Source organism: Salvelinus namaycush, chromosome 36 (genome assembly GCF_016432855.1).
Source record: "Salvelinus namaycush isolate Seneca chromosome 36, SaNama_1.0, whole genome shotgun sequence".
NCBI lineage: Eukaryota > Metazoa > Chordata > Actinopteri > Salmoniformes > Salmonidae > Salvelinus > Salvelinus namaycush.
Window position 1 is genome coordinate 8,847,627 of NC_052342.1, and position 12,752 is coordinate 8,860,378.

Here is a 12,752-nt window from a genome sequence, read left to right on the forward strand (position 1 = left end):
GCACGTCACGTCAATGATATCATGTCACCGTGTGGGACTGTGGGTCAATTAACCTTGACCCAAGTCAAGGCGCCCTGATGGCGCCCTGATTCTAGTTTGTGAGCTAGGCAGGCTACTGCCTGGGAAGATCTCCCTTCAGAAGTACGAGATGGGGAGGGGGTGGGGGTAGGCTGACCTCAGGTCTCCCCACTGGAGCCCGATGTAGGGGGAGCGGGGGAATCTATCAAATAGCACACCTCTAACTTTGTACAGTACTAATGCAATTAGTAAAATCAGTCACACTACGAAATGCTACCAAATGAACCACAATTCATTCATAATACTGTGAACATATAGTTTCACAGACATATTATTGCATTTTTTCTGGTTTGTGCGAAATCATTAAGAATAATATAAAACCAGTCTGCACACCACCAAGGTGAATTGGTTTAGTCTTGACTCTTAGTTGACAGTGTTGAGGGATGGGTAATGTATTGATGCTCGAGTGCCAAATCAACACAAATTTGTTTCTATGTGTCTTTGTTACTTCTTTTTGATATTTATGAGTCTTATTTTTGTATATATTTTTATATTTATATAGTTTTAAATGTTATGATTGAAAAATTACAGTGGGCGGGGGCAGTTCGACCAGGGAGCCATACAAGCTAGAACCGCCACTGTGTGTAATAGTAGGGTAATGCTTGGAAAACCACCACAGGACCAAAATAAACCAACTAACTGGCAAGGATTTGGACGAGAAGGGAGTCTCTCTACTCCCCTTCGCCCTGCATGTTTTAGGAGTGTCGTCATTCATAATTATAGCCCTCTCTCTTTGTATCTTCAGAGGCCAGTTGAGTCAGAATGAGCCAACTACCCAGCAGCATTGTCATCTTTAACATGCTCTACAGAAGATTGGTTGGACACACAGCTGCAAACAGAAAATATTGAGGCGACCCAGCCAGTCACCGACATACTATTTTGGCCACCAAATCCTTGAGGTGGAGGCCGTATTTCGCCACGACGGGACGCAGGACTTCGGTGACAGGTTTGGTGGGTTTGGCCTTCAATCCCACAGAGCGATTAATGGGTACCAGGTCCAACCTAAAAATAGAGGGAAAATAAATATGCAGATACTTTCTGAAACACGATCATATGATTTTCTTCAGATTCTACTGGGAGGAATGCAGGTGCAAAGAGTTATTTTAAAGTTCACATTGTTGAATAAAAAGGGGGGAATGCGAGAGAGAAATAGAGAGAGATATAGAGACATAAAGATATAGGGAGGTAGAGATGCATATTTTACCTGAAGAGGGTGCGCTTTTCCATTCTGAGGTCCCGTGCGCTGAGGGTCATGCAGTCTTGGTCCAGCACCAAAGGCTAAAAAGAATAAAAACAACATGAAAACCTACTTACAAAGCCATGAAGCGATGCCTTACTAAAACAATAATGTATGCCATTAAGCAGACGCTTTTATCCAAAGTACATGATGTATTAAGTGGAACTAACCACTTAATACATCAATGAATCTGCATTATTTCACTCTAAATCAGCCTTTCTTAAAGTATGTGTCAGAGTAAATTTATAATTATTTCATTAATTACTGGAATTGATTTGGCCAAGTGCATCTGCACTCTCTGTTCAGTGCGCTCTCTGCTTATCAGCGGTCTCTGCTCAGTTTGGCAGCTGAGCAAGTTTACCAGATCTTTTTCTAAAGTTTCTGCAATTTCTTGAAGATCACTCAGTGACCCACACGCTGCAGCGCTGTTGTTCAAGTCACTGACTTGTTATTCCCACTCGCCATCACTGACCGCTGTCATGAAATGGACTCATGCTAGCCACAAGTTCTGACTGAGCTCAATCATCATGAAACGCGTATACAGCGATGAGTTTCTCTCTCTTTCATACAAACTTATAACAAGGAGTCCCCACAATGTGTTTTGTGTTTGGAAGTGCGTAGTAATGAGTCTCTCATAACGAACAAATTAATAAAACGACACGTCCTGACCAAACATTCAGGCACAACATGACGGTAAACCCAGGGAGTTCTTTCAGAACAGGGCAGAATGCTTCAGGAAACAGTGCTTCGAAAGTGAAAAAGTAAGTCAACTAGCAAGGCATTGTTGTCATTTTATAACAGGTGATGATAAGCAGAAATAAGGGAGTACTATCTCTCATGGTAGTAACGTTAGATGTGAGTTTCTCTTTCAAACAATCCCCTTGCCTTGTAACGTTACACAGCTAATAGCTAACATTAGCCAAAGCAAGCTAACTACTGATAGTGCAACCCATAGTAACAGTACAGATGAAGAGAAAAAATTATCAGGTCTATTGTACATTTTACTGTTGTCACGTCCGTCAAAGAGAGGAGACCAAGGCGCAGCATGATGTGAATACATTCTTCTTTAATTAAAGGAAGATCACTGAACAACTAACAAAACAACAACAAAAACAGACGTGAAGCTAATACAACGAGTGCTGACATGCAACTACACATAGACAACTACCCACACAGACAGGTGAGAAAAGGCAACCTTTTTGGCAACCTTATGGTTCTCAATCAGAGACAACGATAGACAGCTGCCTCTGATTGAGAACCACACCCGGCCAAACACACAGGAATACAAATCATAGAAAAAAGAACATAGAATGCCCACCCAAATCACACCCTGACCAAACCAAAATAGAGACATAAAAAGCTCTCCACGGGCAGGGCGTGACAACTGTAGAAATGATTGTTGAAAACTAGTCTAGGCTGGAACTGTTGCTGTTAAAATACAATAATATTTTGTATTCTTAACTGGAATAAACTGATTGAAGCAAGATGCCTTTTTTAGGCAAACACTCACACATTTCTGGGTTGTTCATCTACAGCAGGAAGCGATCAACTGCCTGACTGAGAAAGCAGTAGATGTTCTGGTCCAGTTTGGCACCACATACCTATGCGAGTCAGGTTTCTCAACTCTGACATACTTAAAAAACATGTACAGAAACAGTTTCAAGGCTGAGCATGACCTCAGTGTTGTACTGTCAAAAAGAATAGACATGCTTGTTGAGAACTTCAACCAGCCACACACCTCTCATTAGGTGTCACATTCCTGACCTGTTTTCTGTTAATTTTTGTATGTGTTTAGTTGGTCAGGGCGTGAGTTGGGGTGGGCATTCTATGTTTTGTGTTTCTATGTTTAGGTCAGGTGTAATTAGCCTTATATGGTTCTCAATCAGGGACAGGTGTTTGACGTTTCCTCTGATTGAGAACCATATAAAGGTAGGCTGTTCACACTGTTTGTTTGTGGGTGATTGTCTTCTGTGTCTGTGTATGTTGCACCACACGGGACTGTTTCGGTTTCGTTTGTTTGTAGTCTGTTCCTGTTCGTGAGTTCTTCGTGTATTTATGTAAGTTCCATGTTCAGGTCTGTCTACGTCGTTTTGTTATTTTGTAGTTTGTTGAAGTGTTTTCGGTTTTCGTCTTTACTTTAATAAACTTCGTTATGTCAAATCATCACGCTGCGCTTTGGTCCAATCCCTACAGCCGTTACATTAGGACTGTTTGTGTGTGTTTTCTGGTCTACATCTGTGTGATGTGATCAGTTTATTCCAGTTCAGAATAAAAAATATGTATTGTATTTTAACAGCAACAGTTCCAACAGACTTTCTATCAACAATCATTTCTACAGTAATAGGCCTGATAATTTTTAATCTGTACTGTTACTTAGGGTTGCACTATCAAAAAGTCTGTGTGTGTGTGTTCTGTTATTCATCTGTGTGATGTGATCAATCAGTTTATTCCAGTTCAGAATGAGAATTCCAATTCAGTCAATTCCAATTCAGAATGAAAATTATTTATTGTATTTTAACAGCAACAGTTCCAACCTAGACAGATATGTAAGAGTGTTTTAATGGGGGAAAATAAACATGAATATATATTTAGATGGATATTTAATTTCATTGTTGTTTGTTTTTGTCTATATTGCATTTGTTTTAGGCATAAGGGCAATGAAATGTACCGATATTTATGTATAGTTGCATATTTTCCTAAGCTTAGGTCCAAGGAAAAACACTACATCCACATTGAGATGCACAGTAAGGGAAACAGTAACTGTGCTGGTAACCATGGTGAGTTTGACTCACCTTCTCTCCTCCCACCAGGAAGAGGTCTACGGCAGCCATGTTGATGCGGAGGCTCTGACAGAGGTCCCGGAGAACCTCCCTGATGGTGGCCCCCGGCCGCAGGGTCACAGAGGAACACGAGCCGTCCGGCAGGGTCATGCTGCAGATCTTGGAGCACTCCCTTACCCTCTCCCACACCGGCACCGAGTGACGATTGTCCCCCTGCACGGGAATACCATGACAAACCATAGTCGGAGATGATAGAACTCAACGGAAGCAAGAGAGAACACCAAGAGACAAAACTACAACCACAACGGTGTCTCTATGTTTTGTATGTAGTGTTTGATGTTCGCCCTGCCTGCAAACCAAATTTCCCTGTGGGATAATAAAAACAAAATTGAACGTCTGAACCTTGAAATGAATCCCCTTCAACTCATGTAGCATACAGTATAACACCTGTAACCATCCAGACAACGGTATACCCAAATCCCCTGACAAGCAGAATTTCTGCCAACATGCCACAAAACTAACAGTGTCGGGATCTGTTTAACAGATGCTTCTACTACAGAACTATCTTAGGTCCATGTTGCCATGGTGACTTGGCCTGGCCTTGCAGCAGGATCTTACCTCGGTCTTGCTCGTTGAACAGGAAGTGGCCAGCTCCAGACTAGCACCCGAGGACAAGGAACCCTGTGATTCCCTCCGACCGTTGCTGCCCCAGGAATCTACCCAACACAGGAAGGACAGGGAGGCCACAGTTAGGATACAACTCATTCCACAATTATTATCCATGCATCATCACACACACATAAAACTCACTGACTTGTAAACTTGAAATATTGTTAATCATCAGGTATCCTATGGAAAGGCCACAGGTGGAATGTATATGGTTGCGGTCACTGACAAGGGTGGAGAGCTGTAGATTAGTGAGGAATGGGGGCTGAGGTCAGGTCAGGTCACATTAAGGGAGAAGGAACAGTTTATTACCAACATCACTGAACTTCCTGCCTATCAATAACAAATGTAAAGCACACAATGCAGTGCTATGTATTGCCCGACCAAAGAACTACCACCATAATGCATGACAGAAAGCTTTATGTCAATATTGAAATCCTACACAAGAAGTTCCCTCACGGGAGAAAAGGTATTTGAATTGAATACATAGGATTAACTCCTTGTGACGTATTCTATGACTGAGAGTTGCTCACCAATGTTGATTTCTCCAATGTCCTTTTTCTTGGGTCCCTTCCCGAAGCTCCGGTTCCGGGACCAAGAGAAGAAGATGCCCCGTTTCTTATGCTCATCGTGCTCGTCTCCGGGGTCCTCGTTCAGTGACCTCCCTGACTTCTGATTCCTGGCCTCCTATTGTACAACAAAACAACCAGTTCAAACAACCTGTGTAACACCTGGGTCGATACATTAGTGCATACAGTAGAAAACCGTTTGCCATGGAAAACATCTAGCAGCGGAAAATATTTTCCAATGGAAAAAGAGTTTCTTATTGGACAAGTTCAGGTAGTGCCTCCCTGTTTTGGTCCGTTTTCTTCCGTTTGGTACCTTGTGAATACGACCCTGATGTTTTGAAGACTAACAAACCAACAAACACCTATACTGGCTACAACACAAAATGTGCATCTCACAGGCGAGTTACACAATCACCTAAGGTGGTTACTAAGACAATAGCAGATACCCTTTTGGCTGTTATGGTTACTATGGTACAAGGTGGGTACCTTATTCGGTGTGGAGTGGCCGGAGCTGGCACTGTGCTTGGAGGGAGCGGGGCTACAGGGGATCTGGTAAGGGTCGGGTAATGGTCGTCCCTCCACCTCGGCCAGCATACACTCCTGGTACAGGCCAGACTTGAGGAACCTGGAGTAGCTGTCAAACTTCATCAGGTTGAAGATCTACAGAAAAAATAGGGAGAGAAAATGATCTTGTCTTGTGAAGGGTCACAAATGGTTATGACAGGTGTTATGACAGGTGTTATGACATATGTCATAACAGCTATGATTCGGTCACGTTTGTAACATTGTACAGACCTAAAACAACCTTGTAAAGGCTTGAGAGTGTGTGTGTATGCTAGTTTGTGTTTGGCCCTGAAGCACAATAGCCCTTTTGGAAACAGGCAGATGGTTGAAAAAAACGACACTGAGCATAAAACATTTTGTACTGGAGTAAAACAGTAAAAGAACATTCACACATAGCACTGAATCATAACAATGTTCCAGCAGCACAGCCCTGCAGTTGACACTGTGCTGCTCCTAGCTGTGTGTGTGTGTTTTTGGTTTTACTATCTTTGTGGGGACCGTAAAACAAGGAAAATTCAGACAAGTGGGAACATTTTGCTTGTCCACTCAAGGAAAATAGTTATTTTAGGCTTGGGTTAGGGTTTAGGTTAGGGTATAACATAACATATAGTAGGCAGTTGGTCACCTGTAACTGCTGAGCCTTGAACATGTTTGGACATGGGGAGGTGAGGACATCATCGGCCAGTTGGGCCTGACTGTCGATGTTGACCGGCGTGGTGGCCTTACTGGACAGGAAGCTGTTGTAGATCTCCCCCGCCCTCTGGGATAACTGGGGAGGAGAGGAAGAGGTTTTATAAACACACACAACCATGACATAACCCAATGATATAAAGGGGAATGGTTTTTAACTTTAAGCCATGATCAACCCTCACAATGGAGGGCTTTTTCTATCCAGTCCATGACATCTAAAACCTATATGGACTTCTGAACTGGACTATATAGGAAAGTATAGTTTGGTCTTGGTGTTGAGTAAGGGGAATAAGCTTACCTGCTTTTTGTCTGTTGCAGGTACCTGACTGAAGTATTCACAGGCCTGCCAGAACAAGATATTCTCCTCACTGAATTCCTTTTTGAGGAATTCCTGCAGAGACACACACCACAGCTTTATCACACATGCAATAAGCCTGGTAAATGTTCTGGTCGTGTTGATTGGCTATAACTATTGCTTCTATTCCACAGAATATAATGTTTTCATGTCTAATTAGCTTCCTATTGATTTAATCCAACAGAATGGAGAATGAGAGAGTTAACTGTAACATTTCATAACTTGCAAACTAAAACTCAATTTCCCAGTTGTTGATTAGCTGTAAAGCGTACTGCTAATTCTATCCCACAGAACACGGTTGGACGTCTGAGGTAGACGAGTATTGATTTCATCTAACAAATTGAGAATGAGAGAGATAATTAACTGTTCATTTCGTTGAATTTCAGATCACATAACTAAACTAAAACTCCCAGTGAACTAAAATGTGTTCTTTACTGTACGTACTGAGAAGTAGCAGACGCCAATGGGGTCCTGGAGCAGGCGCTCGAAGCAGGCAGCCCAGCTGGCCACCCGGCGCTCTGACAGCCTCTTATGGCTGCTGGCGCCGGGCAGACTGCTGTTGCTGTTCAGACTGCTCTGGCTGCAGCAGCCCTGGAGCTGCACACCACCACCATAGTCTGGAGAGAGAGAAAAGGGGTAGAAAAAGTGGTTAGGATGTGTACCAAACTCACTAAAAGAGGCAATAATAAATCCTCTCCTGAAAAAGACAAACCTTGACCCGGAACATTTAAAAAACTAAATCGGCCTATATCAAATTTCCCATTCCTCTCATTTAAAACAAAAAAGCTGTTGCTCTGCAACTCACTGCCTTCCTGAAGACGAATAATGTATACAAAAAACTCTAGTCTGGTTTTAGAGCCCATCATAGTACTGAGAACGCACTCGTTAAGGTGGTAAATGTAAGTTTCGGTATTCCTCAAGGTTCTGTTTTAGGACCACTATTGTTTTCATTATATACGCTACCTCTTGGTCATTCGGAAACACAATGTCAACTTCTATGCAGATGGCACACAGCTAGCTGTACATTTTAATAAAACACGGCGAAGCCCCGAAATTGCCTATCCTGGAAGCCTGTTTCAGACATAAGGAAGTGGACAGCGGCAAATGTTTTGCTTTTAAACACGGACAAAACAGAGATGCTAGTTCTAGGTCCCAAGAAACAAAGAGATCTGCTGCTTTTGTCACTTCAAGATTAGACTACTGCAATGCTCTACTCTCCGGCTATCCGGATATAGCACTAAATAAACTTCAGCTAGTGCTAAATACGGCTGCTAGAATCTTGTCTAGAAGCAGAAAATTCAATCATATTACTACAGTGCTAGCCTCTGGCTTCCTGATTTCAAGGTTTGAATGCTAACCTACAAAGCATTACATGGACTTGCTACTGCCTATGTCTCTGATTTGGTCCTGCCGTACATACTTACACGTACGCTACGGTCACAAGAAGTAGGCCTCCTTATTGTTCCTAGAATATCTAAGCAAACAGCTGGAGGAAGGGCCTTCTCCTATAGAGCTCCATTTTTATGGAATGGTCTGTCAATCCATTTGAGTGATGCAATCTTTAGGTCTTTACTGCTAAGGTGAACGGCAAGGCACTGGAGTGACGAAACACCCTTGCTGTCTCTGCCTGGCCGGCTCCTCTCTCTCTCTCCACTGGTATTCTCTGCATCTGATTCTATTACAGGGGCTGAGTCATTGGCTTGCTAGTGCTCTCCCATGCCGTCCCAATAATCTGGACTTAATTGCTATGAACTCTTATAATCTCCACTGGGCACAGCCAGAAGAGGACTGGCCACCCCTCTCTGAACCTGGTTCCTCTCTAGGTTTCTTCCTAGGATCCTGCCTTTCTATGGAGTTATTCCTAGCCACCACGCTTCTACATCTGCATTGCTTGCTGTTTGGGGCTTTAGTCTGGGTTTCTGTATAAGCACTTTGTGACATCTGCTGATGTAAAAGAGCTTCATAAATACATTTCATTGATTGATTGGTTAGGGGAAAAGGGGTTTGTGACAGCGACTGCTCTAACAACAACAGCCCTTATAGTGCTGCAACCCACCACCATTATATTGCAACCCACCACCATTATATTGCAACCCACCACCATTATATTGCACCCTGCCACCATCGTCTACAGCAGAGAGAGGTAATTCAGGGACACACACGGGGGGGACATGATCACTATACTCTAAAAGACGGTGGACGAGGCTATTACTCTAGATCTTTACAAACACCCAAAAGAAGGGAATAGCTTCGGAGCTGTGGAATCTAGACAACTAGGCCGATTTAAACAAGTACCTCTAAGGACTCACAGTTAGTACTTGCTATCATGGCACCAGATGGCAATTTCATGGCTGTAAGTCCCACCAATCAGAGAAAGCACAATAGCAAAAACACAAAAGGAAGACATGTTACCAAAATTGAGGAATTTGAATAGCCTCTGTTGGGAGTTTCCTGAAAACACTACACTGAGAATAATCTAAGATTCATCCATAGCCTCCAGCACCAAGGTATCTAATCACTGATAAGCATGCAGAAGCACAGGAGGAATTACAAATAGATGTAGTTTCAATTGAGGTTTATCAAGCAAAGTTTCTTCATGCTATTGCAAATATTACATGACACCGTAGACACCAAATCATGACTGTTCGTGACTGACTACTTTACAATGCTGTGAGTAATGTCACGGCATGCAGTCTAACTATAGCATCTCATGCCTTTGTTAGCCAATTCACCCAGCTGAATCAGTACATGTGCCAACAGAGGCATAAAACAAGCTGATTTTACAGACCATTACATCTCCCATTCAAAGACGCAAGAGTCGTATTCCATTTTCTATCGCGGCAATCAATTTGTCCCAGACATTTGTTTATATTTTTATTTCAACTCTGCCAATTGACCTCGGTGACATTATATTTGGTTTGGAGTTGACAAGATATTTGGTTTGGAGTTAGCTGTATTAGATTCGGGTGTTGGGAATATTGTGTTTGCCAGCAGAGAGAAAATATTGGGCCTGTGTTACTTTGTTAATGAGTAACACAGGGTAAATAGCATAGGGTGTCTGAACCAAAACCTCAGAAAATGCGGTAAGCAGCGGCAACGCCGAAGCTCCATTGACCGTGGCGTTCAGCAAACATTATTATTATTATATTTTATTTATTTTTTATCCCATTTTCTCCCCAATTTTCGTGGTATCCAATCGCTAGTAATTACTATCTTGTCTCATCGCTACAACTCCCGTACGGGCTCGGGAGAGACGAAGGTCGAAAGCCATGCGTCCTCCGAAGCACAACCCAACCAAGCCGCACTGCTTCTTAACACAGCGCGCCTCCAACCCGGAAGCCAGCCGCACCAATGTGTCGGAGGAAACACCGTGTACCTGGCCCCCTTGGTTAGCGCGCACTGCACCCGGCCCGCCACAGGAGTCGCTGGAGCGCGATGAGACAAGGATATCCCTACCGGCCAAACCCTCCCTAACCCGGACGACGCTATGCCAATTGTGCGTCGCCCCACGGACCTCCCGGTCGCGGCCGGCTGCGACAGAGCCTGGGCGCGAACCCAGAGACTCTGGTGGCGCAGTTAGCACTGCGATGCAGTGCCCTAGACCACTGCGCCACCCGGGAGGCCCCAGCAAACATTATTAAACGTCTGTGAAATGGGGAACAGACAGCAAACACCAAACCCTAAAACCCCTGCACAAGCGCCTCTTGTTAAAGTCGTAAATAAATAGGTTGACATCATATTCTGTGTGCCTGTTCTAGTCAATAACTTCCGAATTGCGTGTGGTGGAAAGTGTAATAAAAAAAAAACTGGAAACATAGAAAGTCACATTCTAAACAAATGCACACAAAGTGACCATTATTGGAACCTTTTTTTGTACGAGTGTATGGCGGGACAAAATGCCCTAATTGGTCCGGGGCTTGTTTAGGAACTCTTAGTTGAACTTAAAACTAATTTTGTGGGGCCTCCCGGGTGGCGCAGTGGTCTAGGGCACTGCATCGCAGTGCTAACTGCGCCACCAGAGTCTCTGGGTTCGCGCCCAGGCTCTGTCGCAGCCGGCCGCGACCGGGAGGTCCGTGGGGCGACGCACAATTGGCATAGCGTCGTCCGGGTTAGGGAGGGTTTGGCCGGTAGGGATATCCTTGTCTCATCGCGCTCCAGCGACTCCTGTGGCGGGCCAGGCGCAGTGCGAGCTAACCAAGGGGGCCAGGTACACGGTGTTTCCTCTGACACATTGGTGCGGCTGGCTTCCGGGTTGGATGCGCGCTGTGTTAAGAAGCAGTGCGGCTTGGTTGGGTTGTGCTTCCGAGGACGCATGGCTTTCGACCTTCGTCTCTCCCGAGCCCGTACGGGAGTTGTAGCGATGAGACAAGATAGTAATTACTAGCGATTGGATACCACGAAAATGGGATAAAAATTAAAATAAAAAATAAACTAATTTTGTCAGCTAGTACATACAGCTGCATGCAACAAATCTCTTTGCTGTGTTTTGATATCACGGATAAAGTAGCTAAATGTCAGAATGGGTGTAATGAAAAGAAAAGATAAACGTACTCACCAGCATCTGAGGAAGCAGTCGACTGAAAGAGAACAAAGAGAGACATGAGTGAGAAGCTGCCCTCATGTCCTCCTCCTGCTCTGAGGCAATTAACAACTGGAGCCTGAGAAACAGTGTCTCTCCAGACATCCCACCAGTGTGAGTGTGTGTGTTACTGCAAGGGGAGGGCCCCTGTTCTCTAATCAGGGGCCATTAATGTAGGGATGTGGGTGGACCAAGGGCCTCTGCACACACAGCTGGTCACACCTCAAGATCGTGGCCCTCCCCTCACCACACACATTCACCACCTACGACTCACACGTCTTGAACACACAAGAACATACTCAGACAAATAACGAGAAACACACACACAGACAAACACACACACTCTCTTTCACACACACAGACACAAAGACTAAGAAGTAGCACAATCCCTCTCGCTGGTGTCGTGGTCAGATCAGAAGTCATTATGAGGAGCCACTTAAGAGGCCGTTGCTTGCAGTAATGGGCCACTTTTCTCATGCTAATTCAGGGGCTGGGTGGGCTATAAAAGTCTATACAAGGCTATAGGTCACAGAGTGAAGAGTCATTCCAACAAGCTTCTTTGGAAAGACTCAACAATTGCATTTCACCAAAGTGTTGGTATTTCACTGGCATATTTATTAGCGTGATGCTCTCACACAACCAATCCCTGACTTGATTTTATATATTCACATGGCAAACAGAATTAGAAGACATTGCTGGAAGAAGAATGTCAGAAAGCCAGATATACCTGTTAACATCAGTTTAGATAGAAAATAAAGATTTAGAGCCCAAAAAATTACAATATTTTCACATGCCGCAAAGGAAATGAATGGAGCATCATTCTTTCCAAGAGCACTCTTTAAATCAGTATGTTGGAGGATTCATTAAGAAAGAGAGTCTGATGCCCGACAAGCATTCGAGAAGCCACTTCAAATTGCGAATGTGCTGGGATATATGTCTAGACAGGCCACTTCCAGCAAGGCTGGAGATAATTCAAGCCCTGATTTTGGATATCAATGGATTTCAACAATATTGTGGAATATAAATCAGATCTAGAGACTTGAAAGTTGAAATTGAAGAGATTTGAAAGTTGTCATCAACATAACATAAGCATTTTGATAAAGTCACAATAACATCTGCTAACCATGTGTATATGACCAATTTTATTTTATTATTTTACTAGGCAAGTCAGTTAAGAACAAATTCTTATTTTCAATGACTGCCTAGTGGGTTAACTGCCTGTTCAGAACAACAG

General features: G+C 43.6%; 1 protein-coding gene across 4 annotated transcripts in view; it reads right to left on the reverse strand.

Annotated features, from left to right (window-relative positions):
- The window catches only part of LOC120030333 (regulator of G-protein signaling 12-like), a 68,361-nt gene that overhangs the window by 18,137 nt on the left and 37,472 nt on the right, over positions 1–12,752 (reverse strand). For all 4 annotated transcript variants that reach the window (XM_038975704.1, XM_038975703.1, XM_038975705.1 and 1 more), the window contains exons 4-13: positions 11,495–11,516; positions 7,384–7,556; positions 6,883–6,975; positions 6,520–6,663; positions 5,817–5,990; positions 5,295–5,448; positions 4,714–4,811; positions 4,108–4,308; positions 1,283–1,356; positions 954–1,080 (exon numbers count right to left, since the gene is read on the reverse strand). In XM_038975704.1, coding sequence (XP_038831632.1) covers positions 954–1,080; positions 1,283–1,356; positions 4,108–4,308; positions 4,714–4,811; positions 5,295–5,448; positions 5,817–5,990; positions 6,520–6,663; positions 6,883–6,975; positions 7,384–7,556; positions 11,495–11,516 — 1,260 coding nt within the window. The remainder of the gene's footprint in view (positions 1–953; positions 1,081–1,282; positions 1,357–4,107; positions 4,309–4,713; positions 4,812–5,294; positions 5,449–5,816; positions 5,991–6,519; positions 6,664–6,882; positions 6,976–7,383; positions 7,557–11,494; positions 11,517–12,752) is intronic.